General features: G+C 39.5%; 1 protein-coding gene across 1 annotated transcript; it reads left to right on the top strand.

Moving 5' to 3' along the window:
• The first annotated feature begins 55 nt into the window (after positions 1 to 55).
• Positions 56 to 18586, top strand: LOC140948831 (UBX domain-containing protein 11-like). Its single transcript, XM_073398105.1, has 16 exons — positions 56 to 262; positions 2570 to 2610; positions 3194 to 3265; positions 4279 to 4373; positions 6567 to 6621; positions 7422 to 7495; positions 8356 to 8488; positions 10075 to 10214; positions 11107 to 11196; positions 12146 to 12223; positions 13080 to 13206; positions 13582 to 13688; positions 14481 to 14545; positions 16216 to 16294; positions 17044 to 17111; positions 17829 to 18586. The coding sequence occupies exons 1-16, from the start codon at positions 207 to 209 to the stop codon at positions 17959 to 17961; spliced, it is 1413 nt and encodes a 470-aa protein (XP_073254206.1). The 5' UTR covers positions 56 to 206; the 3' UTR covers positions 17962 to 18586.
• The last annotated feature ends 38 nt before the right edge of the window (positions 18587 to 18624 follow it).

Here is an 18624-nt window from a genome sequence, read left to right as displayed (position 1 = left end):
CTATCACAACCGATAACCCCTGGAAACTACCAACGCTTCTCGTCCCCAGGCCTTTGAGGTGGTTCGTCTTTCGTCTTTGCAAATTTGGCGGACATTTTGGAATTTTGTTTTTGTGTTTTTCTTCTAAACAGAATGTCTTTACAACGAAATTACGTGCTAAAGGACATGAAGAAAATTGTGAGAAGATGGTAGAGTCGTAAAAAAAAATGAGTTCCCCTATTTCTAGCCTGAAGAAAGGCAAAAGAAACCCTCTGGAACCAAGGTAACCATTTGTAAACATAAAACTTCGAAACGTTTCATTGAATTTTAAAATCAGGAGCTTATTAGCTGTTTTGTGAATATAAGAAAAATATGTCTTTTTTTTTTTCACTATACGTAGTTACGTTTGTGCATGTTCTTTCATGTTATTTTAGCATCTTGTTAGTTTAAGGGCTACAATGATCAAATTTGCATCGCGAATCTGTTTTTCATTCTAAAGCTTAGTCTTACTTGAGATTGACACAATGAATAATGTCGTATGTTTTTTGTATTTTAGACTATTTACTGATTCAAGCTAGAATAATACAGAAAATAACCAAAAAGTCTCATTCTACATTCTACAGTAAATATATTGTTTACACCCATCTCATTGTCGCCTAAACTCGTCATTTTGCATAATTTTGAACACTTAATATTTAATTTGTTTTCGTGTTTGTTATAAAGCAATGGTCCCCTAAAAGTAACGAAAGCCGCAAACTTTCCAATCATTCAAACCATGATGAGTACAGTGCAGGTAGTATCATTTCAACTTTCAAATTTGTCTGCAAATAACTACGTACATACAGTCAATGCTCATACTGAGTTGAGGAAAGTTTGGTATTTGGTAAATTTGGTTTTTAGAGCTGTGCTCATGTGCAGTTTGCCCTAAGTTGTGTTTTGATGACAATGGCACTCCATGTTTATCCCAAGAAATTACACATAAACAAATTAAAAGAAGGATACCAGTTGACTTATATTTAAACACAGGACATGTTTAAGAAAAATATTGTTATTTGTTACAGTTTTTCAAGGTTTGATCAATTTCAGGCAAATTAGATTTTCATTTTTGATTTGCTTACCATAGAAAAGGCATGGTTTATTAGGTTGACCAACTCTATAGTTATTCCGTGGGATGCCTGTGGCACTCCCACAGTAAAAATGCGGTTCGGTTGTACCCAAAATTGCAAAGCCAGCCAATAGGATTGCCTAAAATCTTTATCGATTATCTCTTCTTCCAAGCCGACCAATCAGATTGTACAAACTCTGTATCGATTTTTAATCGATTTGCTTCCTCTGAAGAACGTTGAAATCAGAATGTTCCTTGCCAAATTTGTCGCACTTGAGTTTTCCCACTCATGGTTTAGGATGGCTCATTAACCGGCGAAATCCTTCGGGATACCGGCAAGTCACGAAAGGCGACCTAAGCCAAATTATTTCTTTCCTTCATGATTCTTTTTTGTTTAGGTCTAGCTTTTTCATAAGGTTTTAGTAGGGTCTGGTTGCGGGCCGTGATTTCCGATAGATTTTTCTGTTCGGAGTTTGCCAGTTTTTGCCGAGCACAGCTAGAGTTCAGTTATTTTCTTTTCTCATCAAAAACACCTTGACAATGGGAGGTTAAATCGCGTAAATTTCAACTTGTACCCTTGACGATTGGCGGTGAAATCGCGAAAATATTGTCCTCGTCAATCGATGACTCGCTTTTGGCATGGATTGGACTTCTGGATGGGACATGGATCAGGACCTTAGTAAACATATTATACCTTGGAATCAGGGAAAATCATTGGAACTATGTTAACTTTGAGACCTTGGAAACACATTGCAATTAATTTTTAACCGTATCAAGGGCATCTTGGAATATTAAACTTTCATCTTGGATTAAAACAGTGGAACTTTTTCGAACTTTGTAACCTTGGGTTCGACCCTGGATAAAGCAAGCGGATGTTTTGTTTTGTTTTGTTCCATTAACCTAAAACTACAATGTTCATTTCTCTTTGAGAAAGTTACCTGTGGCTACTTACTACCAAGATATGACGTATCTTTATACATATAGTTTCTGTTCAGGTTAATCAGAGAGCATTATGGGCATGTTCTCCATTACTTGTTTCCGTTAACATTCCAATTTAAGTTACACGGGTAAACCTTGTTTTGATGCAAAATAACTTCTTTTTCTTATCCAAATCGTGCTATGAAAATAACTACATAGCGATAGATCAAAACAAGATCAACTCCATCCTTGCGACCAGTGACAACTATAAATTTAGCTTGCGTAGCAGGTGTCGAAAGGGGTAGGGGATAGGGAGGAAGCAAAAAGGGGATGTGGATTGGGGAGAAATAGTAGCCTGTCATGCAGGCTACTATAAATTCAGTCATAAGCACATTAAACCAACCCATACAGGTAACCTACTCATTGATGCTCATAACATGACACATCTCTCCGATTTCCCTAATTTTTCCAAATTCAGATAGAACGCCATTATGCTTCCATAGACCAACGCATCCCATGGAAACGACTTTAGGCGTCTTGTTTAATATTAACTGTCTATTGTTTTAGGCAAGCTCAAGTCCCATTTAGGAATCAAGGAAACATTCCAGGTACATGTGCTAGTTATGCCTGCCATAATTTACACCATTGCACCACCATGCAATAGATAAAAAGCAGTTAAATCATTGCTTATTCAGTTCTTAATGAAAAATAATCAATAGAGAATTAATCAGTATTGCTTGTTTTAGTAAACCGTATTCTGCTCATCCTAGCTTGTTGGATTATTATCTTGATCAAAAAAAAAAAAAATCAACTTGGACCCATGGCCAGGGGTTTCGTTTCAGGCCGGACGTCAGATGCAACATCCGGTTGTTTGGCATGTAACATATGGTTAATGGTAGTTCACACATGAAAACAATTATATAGTTAATATGTATTAGTATCTTTTAAAGACCATCCTGGTGAACCAATTTCAGTCTAAGGAACACAGGAAATTGCATTTTAGAAATTAAAGTCCAATTATAAAAATTTCACGTGGGAAGTATGCCTCCTCAACGAACCCTCAACGTTTGTGCCTGTGGCATGAACGGTGTAAGTCTGCCAGTTCTCTGCATCTGGTTCTGCCGAATGCTACGATCAACTGAATACTCTATATGGTACCAACTTAATCTTTGTCTTTCTGTGATCTTCTAGATGACATTTCTGGTTCTTTGTTGAAGAACAATGGCATGGCAAAATTACCCAAGTCTTTAAGCTCAACTCACGGTAAGAGTGGTGCAATGTCATAGGGAGGTGAGATTACAAAGTGAACTTGGTCCTTTTGTTAGTATTGTAATTATGCATGACTAAAGGATTTGAAAAGAAAAAAAAAGCATGATGAACCAGTAATTACGCAGGAGGCAAGCTTGACCAAGCAGTTAAGTTGCCAGACTTTCATTGCCATCTGATCCCAAGGCCTCAAGTTCTACTGTAATTCCCATATTTGATTGCCAGCTGCTGGATTTATTGTTCCACCACCGCCCTCAGTTTAAATCTGTTGCTGTTCTTGTAAATGGCCTACTGGTTCAATGCTTCCGTCACTAGGATTTGTTCATGTAACCTTGCAGTTACATCTTAGTTTGAGTTTTTTTTGTAAATATGGTTCAGGGGAAATAAATAGTAATAACTGCTATTATTGTTTTATTATTATGTTTTAACAAAGCCATTTTCTGGTTACTGTCTAGCTATTATTGAACTAAAGCCTACCAATGAAAAGCCTTTTGCACGTTGTGCACTTTGTGGCCTTAGTTCTGTTCCAGTAGCAAACTATCAGCTTGGAGAACCGAAGTTTGAGAATGCGCAGAAGGAGAGCTTTATCTCCTCCCCTCTCCTGTTGCTTTTCCAGCCCCATTTTTTTCTTTTGCTGGGCATTTAGTAGGAAGGCTTCATTTTGGTGGGAAAAGTTTTAGGGAAAACTTTTTTGATCGTATAGGATTAGATGGAAGGAAGTGTGGGTCGTGGTGGGTTGTGGAACAAGATTTTCATGTGAATTTTTGGGTCAACTTCACATGGTTTTCTCTTTGCCTTTTTGTCTGTCCCCTTGACTGAATTATGCTCATTTTGGTGTGGTTTGAAAGATCTCTTCCTCCTGCACAAGTTACTGACAAAGTTGTCCTTGACCCTTAAAACTGATGATCACACATGGGATACATAGGATGTGGTGATTATGGGCGGTTCAGGAGCGAATGGGTTAGACTCTTGGTCAAAGAATGGGCATTTACAGTGATCATTATTAATAGTACCCACAGATCATGAACTTCTTGGCAGTATGATGTCTCGTTTAGCTCAAGCAGAACAGCAGCTAAAAGTTGCTCAGACACAGCTACTTGAAAAGGTAAAAGAAAACATTGTAAATATTTATTATAGTACTGTAAATAATTATGATGTGGTAAAGTATAAATAATAATTATGATGTGGTAAAGTATGATTTAAGCTAAGTTAAATGTAAAACAGTGCTGGTCAGTGGCCTCCCCTGTTGCAGGCGTGCAGAGTGGTTGGGAGGTTTGCAGGTGGTGACGAGGTTTTACAGCTCGGCTGTTGAGGTCAACTTCTTCTCTTGTGCGCTTTGCCCGTTTCGACTGTGCTTGGCAACCTCACTCTCTGCCCTCCCTCCCTCTCTGTGGTAAGTATGAGGTAAGCATCATTTTTCCACTTTTGTCTTTGGTGTGACAATGCCTGGTGGTTGCTGCTTATACAGGGTTTTCGTGGTTACCCTACATGCTTGGCTCTTGTGCTTGTGGCTCAAACATCTTTCCAGGCACCTTCCCCAAGCTCATCTACTGTTGATGAGTTTAAATTGATAATAATAATCATACTAATGAGTATTACTTTTATTTATACAGTCACGTAATTATTTTAAGTATGTGGTTTTGCATTGTTTCACTGAGTATGAAACAAGACAGTGTTCTCCTTATCAGGTAGTAACCAGTAAAAATTACTGCCTGAAACAGCACTTCTTACCACCTGCAACTGCTTAGAGGTTTACTAAAACTAAATATTGCAGTTTTAATAAATTATGCAAGTTGTGGTCCAATCCAATCAAGGAAATGAATGAATGTGTTGAAAAGAATTAAAGTATAGACAGCTCTTCTATTTATGGGCTATGTATTTTGGAAACTTAAAAGAACATTGAAGACAGAGTAAAATTATTTGAATAAAACGTTTTAAATTGTTGTCTAAAGATAACAAAGTTCAATTTGCATAAAATAGGTCTTGAAATGAGGGAATGACGTTTTAGACAACTTAGCTCCTAAATTTCCCTGAGAGGGCTGGGCCATGTCCCTTACTCCAGTATCCCCTCCCCCTCCCCCCCCCCTCCCAGGAAAGTGCGCCTCTGGGGCATTTTTGGTCTTACTAGCCATGAATTGTCCCTTACCTGCTGAGCTAAAATTTAAGGAGAACACTGTCTCTTATTTCATTTCCACTGCTATGAAATTTTTATTGAAGCAGTATACAAGATGAGCGTGACATACATTTTTAAAGGCTAATTTCTAGAGGTCTTTGATTTACAAGTCTGGTTGAAGGGTTAACTATACTTGTGCGCTTGAGACCAAGATCAAAATAGTATTAAATGAGAAGTGTATGATCGTGGGACTTACTGAAGCTGTAATGTCTCTTTTTCCCACTTCTTACATAACATTTGTGCACCAAAATTTTGTGAGCACAGGTTATTTAATTAGGTAGGTTAATTTGAACTTACTGTAATGCAGCTCTGTGTAAAGTAGATTCCGTCCAACCTCCCAATCACCTAAAGTACATTTAATATTCAGTGGTTGTTTATGGGAGGTTGTCAAAGAATGAAACAATCGAACAACAAATGGGTGTTTTCCAATTAGAGGTCCTGACACATATACTTTTTGAAGGAGAATTTACTGCATGCAATTTCTTAGTTACCAGTTAAGTTCCATGTTGTCACTAAGTTCTTCGTATACACTCTGAGAAGCATAGTACATATAGGAAACATAGAGATTAGACCTGTGTCAAGTGGTCACTAACAGAAGTTTAAAAACAATGGAAAATTTAAAACTCATTTTTGTCTCTCCACAAAGTGGTTGCGGTCGCTTACGAGGGATGGTCGTTTACTAGAGGTTACTTACCAAGACCTTGATTATTCCGGATATCACAAAAAATAAGTCTAGCAATGTTGTTTTCAATTGCTATACATGTTCATTTTTTTTGAAGAAAATAACAACAAACACACTGTTCCACAGAACACAGTCTGACATTTATACTCTTAGAATTCATGCATTGCACTTGCAACCTACAGATAAGTCACTAATCTACAAGCAGATAACTGACTAATCTGTAGGTTGCACTGATTTCCAAATAAACTGTTGGCTCTTATCCTATCAATGAGAAGTCAGATAGTGAGTACAATGTATAATGTAACATAATTATTAAATTATCTCGTCATTAAAAGCTGTAGATATCTGAAGTCAACACTGCATAAGGCAGATCTGGTATTCATGTAAGTGTTGATCAACATTCACCCTTAACTTTTAATTTCTGTTTGTTTGGTTTTTTTAAGGATAAGAAGATTCGAATCCTTGAGGAAAAAGCTAAATTGTTAGAAAAAGCCAGAGGTAAGATACAGTGTAAAGGTTGAGTGCATGTAAGCTATTAAAAATATCAAGCATTAATTAGTTGAGAAAGTCTTCCATTTAAGTCAAGTGTAACCTGAGATCAGGCTCAGTTTTCGTTTCGCTTTGTAATAACATTCCGGCCGGCAAGGCAAAACGAATGTAGCTGTTAGAGAGAATGTATGAGAACCACTAAAGTTGGGCCTGATCTCAGGTTAAGTCAAGTGAACCAAAACTCTCAATCTCAATGGATCGTATTGAGACGGGCGTAGCTACCTAACCTCAGTGCACTCATGGGTTACTGGCAAAATGTTGAATATTGATAAAAACAAATTCTAAAATAATGATTAAACAAACAAACAAACAAAGGCGAACAAAAAAACAGAAGGTATATAAGTGATAGCTTTGCTGTCAAATAATTCTCCAAAAAAAAATTCAGCTAACGACCACTGAAGGCGGGAGAAATAAGCAGGGTCCAGGGTGCTCCCCCCTGGGGAATTGAGAAATTAAAGTCTCATTTTGAGGTGCATTTGCGACATTTATAGTATATATTTCGTGACATTTTGCTCATTGTGTGAATGAGAAAAGGCATTTCTGACCGTGATAGTAATAAAAATCTTTAATAAAGTAGCCAATGTCAAAAAATTATTTGCTGGTGGATTATCGTTGAAAGAAGGCTAACTGATATACATGTAATATGTGTTTACCAAAATACATTGAACATACAATATGTAATTCAATCATGATATAAACACAAGTTCTAATCTGCTAATCTGCATGGTACACAAATGTTTTTAATACAGGTTATAATTCAGATACAATAACAGAACTAGAAAGAAAATGCAGGAGATTACAGACTCAAGTATTTCGAATGGAGGTACAGTGGAATACCGTCTTTTTACCTAACCCCCCCCCCCCCAACCCCAACCCCAACCCCACCCCGGTTTATACGACCACCTCGTTATTACAACCATATTCTTTCGACCGAAACGTAAAAACCACTGAGTCTTTTTGTTATTTTGAATACCTCGTTAATGCGACCATCTTGTTATTACAGTCAGGGTTTTATTGTCCAATGGTGGTCGCATCAACAGGGTTCCATTGTAGTGGGGATATGATCCTGGCTGAAATTAAGAAAATCTGTTTTTTTACCCAGCTTCAAGTCAGTTTTAGTTATGGTATGCCAACATCATCCCATATGTTTATGCTTAGACTCTGAAGATGACTACAGCACAGGTTGTCGAAACGTTAGTCACTGTCAACAACACTCAACCGAACGAACATACTCAACCTACTTATCAAGTGACTCCTGGGTTCAAACCTTCACAGTTTTACGTTCACTTGGACGACAGAGCGAACAACTTGCAAACCACAAAAACCCGGACACTGAAGATGACTACTGTAGAGGTTGTCAACCAGCCTGCGAGGAAGATATTCTCTCGCGGCTTGCTTCGCTTGGGATAAATGGAGAGCTTGCTCACAGGCTTGTCGTCGAAACTTCAGTCAAAAAAAAATAAAATAAAACTTCTAACATTTAATAAGTTGTTTCCACCACTACAGCATTCTCGCTAATACTCGTAGTAGAATGACGACCAGTGACGACGTGACGACAGCTATCGCGTTTTCCCGCCAAAATAGGGACTTTAAGATCCAACGAGACCCTAATGACTTTATATGACCGCCTGAGCGGGTATTGAAGAAAAACGGTACGACAGACTATTACTTTCTCTATTTCAGGACTTTTTGGCTGATTATGGTATGGTGTGGGTTGGAGATGACTCTGCTGATGATTCTGATTATGATGTTTTAGAAGAATCACCATCCTCAGATACTAGCACTTTGAGCCATCAACAGGCAGTATGGAATCCTGGTAAGTTAAAATTTTGTATGTTACCTACACGTAATTAAAAGTATGTTTTAAGATTAAAATGCCCTGTTGTTGCAAAAGAAAATAGTGGTAGTCCTGTGAACCTTGAGATTCTCGGGCATGCGCATTTGTTAGTCTTAAAACCCACGAGGTTTTTGGTCGTTTTGCTCGCTCAGACCTTTTTTTTCTGCTAGTGTTTCGAGATGTATTTATTAAAGTTTTACACAATTCTCACCGACCAATTACCCGGAAGAACACCTCTCCACACTAAGTTTAGAGCGATTACCAGCCGCTATTCGAAAAATGAGCCCGCGCTCTGCCCTTATTCCTTTTGCGAAGGAACAAGACTGGACCCGAGAGAGCGGGTATTACCTAATAATCAGTTAATGCCCTGTCCACACTAGGTTTACGAGCGCCATTACCAGCCGCTGTTCGCGTAATGAGCTCGCGCTCCGCTCTCATTCCTTTCGGGGAGGAACAAGACTGGACCCGAGAGAGAGCGGGCATTACCTAACAACCAGTTAATGCCCTGTTCACACTTGGTTTACGGGCGCGTTTACCACCTACTGTTCAGAAAATGAGCCCGTTTGCTCCCTTCTTTCCCTAGGGAAGGAACAAGACGCTAATGGATGATAATGACGTGGATAACGCTATCCACCGGTTAAGTACTATCCAATGCATAGCGCAGTTGGTTTCCCTAACACTTATCCGTTGGATATTGATTTATCCGGTGGATAGCACTATCCAGCTTTTGAACAACTGGGGCCTGGGGCCCGTTTCTCGAAAGTCCCGATAATTAACGGGCCCGTAAAGCTGTTGTTGTTTACATGCAAGATAGAGGTTTCAATAGTTTTGCATCTAACATGATAAAACTATCAGTTAGTGAAACAAAATGCAGTATTTTGCTAGCCTGGACCCGCGCTCTTATTCTTTTTATTTCGATTTGAATATTTGATTTCAGGCCCGAATAGTTATCGGGACTTTGGAGAAACGGGCCCCTGACCCGAGAAAGCTGCGGAAATAGGGCCTACACTCGTTCTCGTTTTTATAAAAAACAGAGAAATGCCGGTGTCCATGCTAGCTTTTTCGGTCGCGTTGTCTCGTAAGCCCTTCTTAAGCCCATGAAAGCGAACGTCGGTTGTATTTCGTTAGCAGGCTATTCCCTGACGGTTTCGCTCTGATGAAGGATTATAGCACTCGAGACTTCAGCTTTTTAACGATTTTACGCTGGTAAATGAAATTTTCCACATGATACAGTTGATAAAACCAAATTTTTGTTTTTTCAGACAACCTTTGTTTTTCGCCCCATCTATTAAAAAGGGCATCCAAGATAGTATTGGATACCGGATTCCTTGAGCTGTGTTCCGGATTCCAAAGTCCAGGATTCCGGATTCCAAAAGAATAAATTTCTCGGATTCCGGAATCGGGATTCGCTTACCTGGGGTCGAAATTTCAACCTAGTGTAAGACTGAACCAGAACTTACACATGTAATTTCTTTACCAATTTCAAACCATATTAGAAAATATGTTTATTTTTTGAGAATACTACCTGTTTCTTATAGTTACCGTTTTTCAATATTTTATACTAGATTCTTCACTAGTTAGTAATATGCCTCGGGAATTTAAAATGGACTTTGACCTTGTCACGAAGAACATCAGAGAACTTAACATTCTGGCGGGAGAAGGCTGTAGTGATGTAACAAGAACTAAAGATGGTGCTAGACTGAAGGTATGAGTGGTACATTAGTCGTGATCCAGTTACCAACTTATTGCTTCTCTTAGGAATACGATTTCAGTTATCACTATAAGGGTTCTAGATTTTTAATCTGGAAGTTGGCGGTCGACGGCTTTTAAAACAATTTTCAGGCTCCCCCCTCGTCGTAAAAAAATAATGATAATAAGCAATCGTCTGATCGCTGGTTACCACCTTATTTTAGGACAACCTATGGCTCGCAGGAGGTAGAAAATATATATATAATTTTTGATAGTGGGACCCCCACTTGTCTGACGTTTTATATCCGATCCGCCAATCCTCGTTGTAGACAAAGAAGTGCGATGTTTCAGGCTTTTTGAATAGATAAAAATACATTATAAACATTCAGAAACGTTGAGCCTGTCTTGAATGCAATTTTAGAAACTTTAAGATTGACCTACTTTACTTATTATTAGAAAGTTTATCACAAGGCATGCGGCTTTGGTAACCTCATATCATCGACCCGATTTTCGCCAAAATATTTTCAAGGTCTTGTGTCCGCTTGGTGCCTTTAAATTGACTCGCCTTTTATCTAGTGAAAGACGAGTCTTGGTAGTTTATTTGCGTCCGTGTTCTGACCTTTCAGCATCAAATTTGGAATCAGATGGATAATTTATTTTGCTTGTTTCGAAAAAAAGGAGAAGAAACGGTAGTCAATATTTTATCGATACAGCAAGAATCACAAAGACAGTAGAGAAATCGCGGTGGTAGGGACGCGATAAAGAAATCGTGCTAGAGAAACCCCATTAGTTCTCAATCGCGTTTGCGATACCTCTGTCGCGATTTGTCGATGGTGATCGTGAAATTACGCTAACCCCAGTACAAGCCACCGTTTTTTATCTTTCAACTGTTTATTTGCTGCTCGCAGGTTCGTGATCCTGTTCCACTGTGTTTGTATGCAAATGGTATACTGATGTTTGGTGGTCCATTCAGACCGTATTCTGATCCAGTCACACAGGTTAGCAGCTATCTAAAAATAGCGACCTTTCGATTTGACCACGGGCACGCAATCGAGTGCGAGTATGAGTATGGAATTTCCAGCCAATTGTATCTCCCATAACTCCCTTAACTCCTTTCTGTTGCTGGGTAGCACATATGTGAACGTTAGGTATAAGATTAGTGGGATAAGTAGTTATATGTGGCAAATGAATTTAGTCTAAAGAAACTCGCACACAATATCGTACTCCTTGTACTGTCTAAAGGTCCCTAATACCTATAGGAGGGCGGTAGGTTGAGAATTATTGTCAGCAAATGCAGAAACTAAATGGTACTAATATTAGCTAAATGAACAAATGTGACGTGGCTGAACTAGAAAATGTTATCTAGCAACGATTTTTCGCGCTGATTGGTGAAGAGCTATGGTCCATGAGAGTATAGACCGTAAAAACGACTTGATGATGGTGCAGCTTTTTTTCCGGTTTCCCGTGCGCCATTTTCCAAGAAACTTAACCGGAATTCGAAATGGCGCTTAACAGTTGTATGTGAGAATACAGATGGACAACAATAGTTTGTGTTTTATAATCTTGTAGACCATACTAATGACGTCAAAATGTTCAAGCTTGTCTATGACTCATGGTCATGAACATTTTGACTTCATTTATATGGTCTGTAAGACCAAGGCCAAACGTCGATCTTTTCATTCGACGAACCAAACCGAGCAAGTTCAGTTCATGACAAGATTCGACATTGTCTCAGTTAAGTTTTTTTGACTCAGCTTTAGATAGACAAACTCGTTGAATCCATCCGCTTCAAACGAAGTACCTTGGAAAGTTTGGGGTGTTTTATCGTCTATATTTTGATTGTTTAAACATTTAAGGTAACAATTTCTCTTCTTGCACTAATTTATAGACGACGATTGAGACAATGTCACAAAGTTCTACTTTTAATCAGCACCTTTTGTGTTACAGCAATGCATGAAAGACATAATGGATGGTTATTTTCCCAGCGAACTACAGAGCAGATATCCTGATGGCATTCCCTTTGAGGTACATAACACAGCGGCCAAAGGGATGTAGAATTAATTAGTCAAAGAGGCGGTTACTGGGGCCCGTTTCCGATTCTCGAAAGCCTTGACACCTCAAAAAGCGATTTTATTTCTGCAGTGCTTTCAGTTATGATTGAAATGTTATTGTTTTTGAAATTTCCGTTGCAGTATCGTTTGTGAATGAAACAACTGGGTTGGGTTGTTGGTTAGAACCGCACTACTATTCCTCTGGTCCCAGTTGTTCAGAAGGTGCATAGCGCTATCCATCGGCTAAATCTCTATCCACTGAATAGCGCAGGATAGTGATTTATCCGATGGAAAGCGCTATCCAGCTTTTGAACAACTGGTGCCAGATTTTGATTTTAGAATAAGGCTTCGAGCTCAATAGACCTATTCGATTAAGGGCCTGTTTACATGAAGGTGGGGGACCCCAGGTAGGTGAGGTAACATGTGGCGGATTACCCCACCTAACATGTAAACGTGATCAAATTAAACTGAGAGATTGTATGAACAGGCGGGTTACCCCACCTGAGCGGCTTACCTCACCTACTTGGGGTCCCCCACCTCCATGTAAACAGGCCCTAACTCAAAGTTGTACCCAATTCAAACCCTCTGGAAATAAAAACGTTTTGTTTCAGGAATTTCCATGTCATTTAAATGTGAATGCGACATTATAATGCAAATACAATACACAAAGAATCTTAACCCTGGGAGATTTGAATTGGGTACAAGGTTGCCGAATAGGTCTATAGAAAAACCTGTTCAGGAGCCGTTACTCTGGAGGAAGAATCATAGTTTTGACAAATTTTCAGGGTCAGAAGGTGAACGCTCTAAAACGTTTTTGTATAATTATGCAGGTTCAAGACAAAAGAGACGTGGTGTATGAGGATAGAAGGACGGCTTTGTTGTTCCCTGGTGAAGGGCAGTCGTTAGTTGATGACGAGAACGGTGATAGAAACCTCAAAGTGGAAAGTCAACCACCAGGTTCGTTTGAGTGTAGTGTTACTTTGTTCCATACACAAACTCCATTTACCGTTAGGACTTTTGAAAGGTAAAGTTACAGTGAATGAAGGGAGCTAATCCAGGGGAAACGGCTTTTGGTTTGAAAAATCAGGAATTTCAAAAAATCGAGCTTAGAAAAATTTCGTATTCCATTGTATGACAAGATTGTGAACAGTGACGTCACGCATCCCTTCCTAGATTTTCTTTTTAACATGCTAATTTCATTGATAAAAACTTGTGCGTATGCAGATGGCTACATTGCCCTCTTAAGCGTGAGACTAATTCTTTTTTTTGTGATTGTTCATCTATTTTTTACCTGTTTGTTGCTCACTTTTCTGCTGAAATTCTTTTAATCAGGTCAGAGGCAACAGTCTATGGAGCAATTTTTATCCCGTCTTCCGCAGTCAGTAATAAAAGAGGGTAAAATAATAGACGTGAGATCTGGAGTAGCTAATGTTATAAAGGTTTGCAATTTAATTGATTTAACTCTATTTGATAGAATCTTTTTGAAATAAACGTAAAAATGGCTGATTAGAAGTATCTATGCTTACAACTACAGTAGTATCTACTGTAGTTGTTCTTTGTTGAATTCCGTCCTCCCCCTCCGTACATTTGTTTATTTTTCAATTGAGACGAGAATTAGAATCACGTTTAAGGCAAACGTCAGATTCAAGTTGACAATTTCTCAAATCACGAAATGAGCAATATCCAACGTAATTCTTACAGATGATAGTTGCATCACACGACTTTTATGTAGATATAATGAACAGCAACCAGCAAGAAAAGTGAAAACTTGGTTGTGTGGTAGAAATCATATGTCGCATGGCGGGTTGTGTTCCATCCTACAGCATGTATGTGTAGAAGTGATCATACTGCTCCTGGTCGAAATTTTTACGTTCAACGAACACTAGTTTGGCCTTTGGAAATTGCGTTCGAGGGTCGTACATTTTAACTCAGTGAAATATCTTTTTTAACATGGAGGTGGGGGTGGGGGATTGGTGGAGGGGTTTGGAAGTGATTTATATCACCGACTGTCTCTTAATGGACACCTGTAAGACATACAATTCCGCAAACGTACACCTAGGGTTAGTCCCTGCTTTCTATAGTATGCTGCCCGCTATTTTACTCTCTGTGAGAAGGACACCTCTCTTAGAGAGAGTTGTCTTTATTAAGTTTAGCACTTGTTTCGCTGTGCCTATCTCTAGCGACTTTGTATGGTGTCTATTTTGTTCAAAATAAATCTCTGTTCTCGTTAGGGTGGAGCGGGCCATTCAGACGTCAAAGTTCTTGATACACCCGCTCTCCAGGATATTAAGACCAGGTAATCCGCTATATTGTGGTCCCTCTGGGGCTTCCTTTCTTAAAAGGCCTATTAGCACTAATCCAGGCTTCAAACTCACATCTCAAAATAACCAGTGTTACCAGTTCTTACTCCAGTGACGCCATGCTAAGACAAATATCTGATGGCGTGCGGATAGACAAAGTATACCAGAGGCTCGGAGAGCGAAATATATCTCAAGACTTTTAGTTCTTATTTTTACAGTTTTTACAGTTTCTAGATTTTTAGCACGTAGAATATGTAACGAGACGTAATGCCTTCTTTTTCTAGTTCGAGGTTAAAAACTTCAATCCATAATTGTATGTGTCTTGTTATAAATTGGGTAGAATATGATTTTGTGTTAGCATGACTAGATCTCGAAGTAAGGGCTTAATAATATTTTTTTAAGTTCCTAGACAAGAATTTTTTCAAAAACTTTGGCTAAACACTCAGTAGGCTAATCAAGCGACTAGCCATCTTTAGACGATCTATGCCTTGATGGTTATTTTCTCTTTTAGTTCCTAATTGGCTGAGTTGATCTACCTCACTCTAGGCCCGATCGGTCAAAAGATAGCTAACTTGTGCTTTGGATTAGGCCGAATTACAAACAATACTTTTCGCAAAATAAGAAGTGAAAAAAGCGTATTATGCTGTATTTACCTGCATACCTTGAAAAGTGTAAATTGTAAAAGTCTTATTATCTACCCCTCCCCTCCCCCCCCTCCCCCCCCCCCCCCCTCCTTTCTTTTTAGGGATTTTACTACACTGATTTGGGGACTTTTTGCAGACTACTTGTGACGCACTTTAAAATCAGTGAAATAACAAGTTATGAGTGCCTCCTAAAGTGAATGTTAATTTGAGATGGACGACCACACCAAGGACTACTGGCCCTGCTCTTTATGAACACTAGAACATTGTGTGGGCTCGTTAACATCCCACGGGGTTTATACTTTCTGCAAAGATCGTGAGACGGAGTCTACGGTTTATGGTCTTATCTGACGAGACTAGATTCCAGGGCTGCCGCGTAGTGCCTTGGAGCGGGGATGTACAAGCATCACCTCAGACTACTCAGTGCGCGGATCCAAACCTTGAGATAAGGCGGGGGAGGGGGGGGGGGCGTGGGGAGCAGCGGTCATCCAGACCCTTAGATAAGGGGGGGGGGGGGGGGCTCCCACAATTTTTTGTTATTGGCCCTTTAGTCTAAACATAATTTGGGGGGGGGGGGGGACACCGGGCCCCCCAGGCCCCTCCGTCCGCCACTGCTACTTTCATGGGAAACAAAAAAAAACTAAAAAGAAAATCGACCAAAAAGAACTTCGTGGCTGTTCTATTGCCCACCTACTTATTGCATATATGAGACATCTTGACATCAGTGACAGCTCTGCTAGAAAGTCTAACCGTTCGTAGATATTGTTACAAATGCAGCACTTTTTTTCTCCTCTGGCCGGGGTTTGAACCTCTCGCTTAGCTGACCGGTGCTTACCCAACTGAACTAACCAAAATCACAGCCTAAAACGGTCGGTAAGTCAGTTAACCAAACGGCCAGTTAAGATTTAAAACTTTGCTTTATCGCTGACCATCCCTTTGACTAACTGCTAAGTTCTTTTATTTATGAGAGAGACGTCTCAGAGTTTTAAGAGAACTCTTAATCACTTTGTACAATTACATTACAGGAGTGCTTCTGGGCCAAGACCACAATCGGGTTCACCTCAAGTTACAACCTTAAGAATCAAGTCAGAATCAGGAGAAATGGTAAGTCAGCCAACATGACAGACTCAGGAAGTTGTGCGACGGGGGGAAAGTAGGCGAGACCAGTGAGAATGTTTCAACTAAAGCTAAAACTGGCGGTCCCCTAATTAAATTATAGGGTTCGCACAGTTTGGAAAGTCCTTGAATTTGAGGGGGAGTTCTTGAAAAGTCCTTGAATTCTATTTTTCCTTGAAAAGTCCTTAAATTTCTGTGCAAGCCCTTGAACTTTCTTCACCTTTCAAACGTAGTGGCCTTGAAAGTGTTTTTTAATGCCTCTTGGTTGTCCAAAACAGAAAGCAAATCATAGCTCAGAGAAGTTAAAGGTGATTTACTTGAAGCGTTTTTTTTGTTTCATGCAAGAATTAGCTTTCAATTAACGAATTTGGTGGAGCAAACAGTTCGAACCTTAAAGTCCTGTTAGAATGGACTGGAAATTTGCATTTTTGTTCAATCTGTGAAATTAAATTCCTGGTAGGTGGTCTTTGAAAAGTCCTTCAAAAATGGTTGCAGTTTTTTGTATGAACCCTATACAAAATGCATAGGGGATATTTAAGGTCTCTTTTTCCCAGATGCGTTCAAACACGTAAGTATTGCAATGCTCATCGTGGAAAAGGACAAATGATTTGTTGAAGACAAGACAGGGAATCTCCCTCAGCTTGCACCATCGACGGTTGACTCAGTTATCTAAGATAGGAAGTTCAAAATTTAAGAGGTTTCTTACAACTTTATTCTCTTTTTGTGTGTTTGTTTAGACGTACATCTTGAAAATGAAGTTTACAGACTGTATTTCTGATGTAAGGAGTCACATAGATGCCGCAAGGTTTGTGCTCACTATCCAATTGTACCTCCTCAGTTGGTCCGAGCGCTGAATGACGAGTTTTGGAAGTTCTGGAGAGTTTCAACTAGTATTTTTTTACCATCTTGCTTCATGAAAGGTTGATGTTTGTGTGATTGCTCTTTTAAGTACGGTGGTTAGTTGCTCCCGGCTCTACCCCCCGACTCGGTGAGGTTGGTTTTCTTTCGTCCTCTTCTTCCTAACTGATCCAACAGCAAGGTTGGACCAACCCAGAAGTAATGGCTCTTTACGGGTCATCGGGGAGATTCATGGAAAACGGCAGATTTGATCACTTGATCAATCTCCCGTCATTTTTTTTTAAACGCGAAGAGGTTGGTGTCTTTTTGTCGGATACATTTGGGATCGTATGCCTCAATATTTGTAATTTTTTTTTGTTTCATATTCCACACGAAAGAATTGATGAAAATGAGTTAAACGCAATTTTAGAATAATGAAAGCAGACTATTTGTGGAGACTGTTAAGGTAAATGCTCACCTTCACAGCACAAGACGCGGTGATTACAGACAGAAAATGGGAAGCTTGCCGTTTGCTATAAACGTGGTGCGTAACCTCTGTAATGAGATTCTCAAGCAAGCCTCTCCTCTGCGATATATTTTATGATAGTTCTTTGACGACGTTAAGCCGTCTTCACTTTTGTATAATGTTGAGATTGCTGATTTATATTATTGTTTTAAAATTTAGGCCTGAGAATGCCCCTCCATACGACATCAAGACGTCATTTCCCAACAAAGTCTACGATGATCCAGCTGCATCTCTGCAGGAATGCGGCTTAGTACCTAATGCAACGCTGCACTTACTTGCCAAGAAAGTGTGACCAGCCTTGATCATGATGTCACGACTTCAAATGGAATGCGGCTTAGTACCTCATGCAACGCTACATCTACTTGCCAAGAAAGTGTGACCAGTCTTGATCATGACGTCATGACTTCAGATAGAATGCGGCTTAGTACCTAATGCAACGCTTCACTTACTCGTCAGGAAAGTGTGACCAGTCTTCATGACGTTATGACTCCAGATGGACTGCGGCTTAGTACCTAACGCAACGTTACACTTACACGCCGAGAAAGTGTGACCAGTCTTGAACATAACGTCATGACTTCAGATGGAATGCGGCTTAGTACCTAATGCAACGTTTTACTTACACGCCAAGAAAGTGTGACCAGTCTTGAACATGACGTCATGACTTCAGAGGGAAATGCGGCTTAGTATCGTATGCAACACTTCACTTACTCGCCAACAAAGTGTGACCAGTCTTGATGTTATCGTGACTCCACATGGAGTATTGAATCAAGTCAGACGGTGCCCTTCCTCAGTACACCCTTCTTTTGAGGACCTGTTATAGCTCGGTTTAATTTTGTTCCATTCGTTCCTATTAATGGCATCGCCTCTGTCATGTGTTAGTTTACCAAAACAAGAAACGTTGGCCATGTTAGTGAACCCCCCAAAAAAGCACTGCTTATTTTAAAATAGGGTGAAT

This window comes from Porites lutea, chromosome 1 (assembly GCF_958299795.1).
Source record: "Porites lutea chromosome 1, jaPorLute2.1, whole genome shotgun sequence".
Classification (NCBI taxonomy): Eukaryota; Metazoa; Cnidaria; class Anthozoa; order Scleractinia; family Poritidae; genus Porites; species Porites lutea.
Note: the sequence above shows the minus strand (reverse complement) of the source record. Positions and strands in the feature narration are given on the sequence as shown.

Bases quoted from the DNA above. Each gene is read 5' to 3' on its own strand.
- LOC140948831 (XM_073398105.1), top strand. From the start codon at position 207: ATGAGTTCCCCTATTTCTAGCCTGAAGAAAGGCAAAAGAAACCCTCTG. The intron at 2,611-3,193 runs GTACATGTGCTA...GTGATCTTCTAG, and splicing joins GAATCAAGGAAACATTCCAG to ATGACATTTCTGGTTCTTTG. The intron at 14,546-16,215 runs GTAATCCGCTAT...ATTACATTACAG, and splicing joins CTCCAGGATATTAAGACCAG to GAGTGCTTCTGGGCCAAGAC.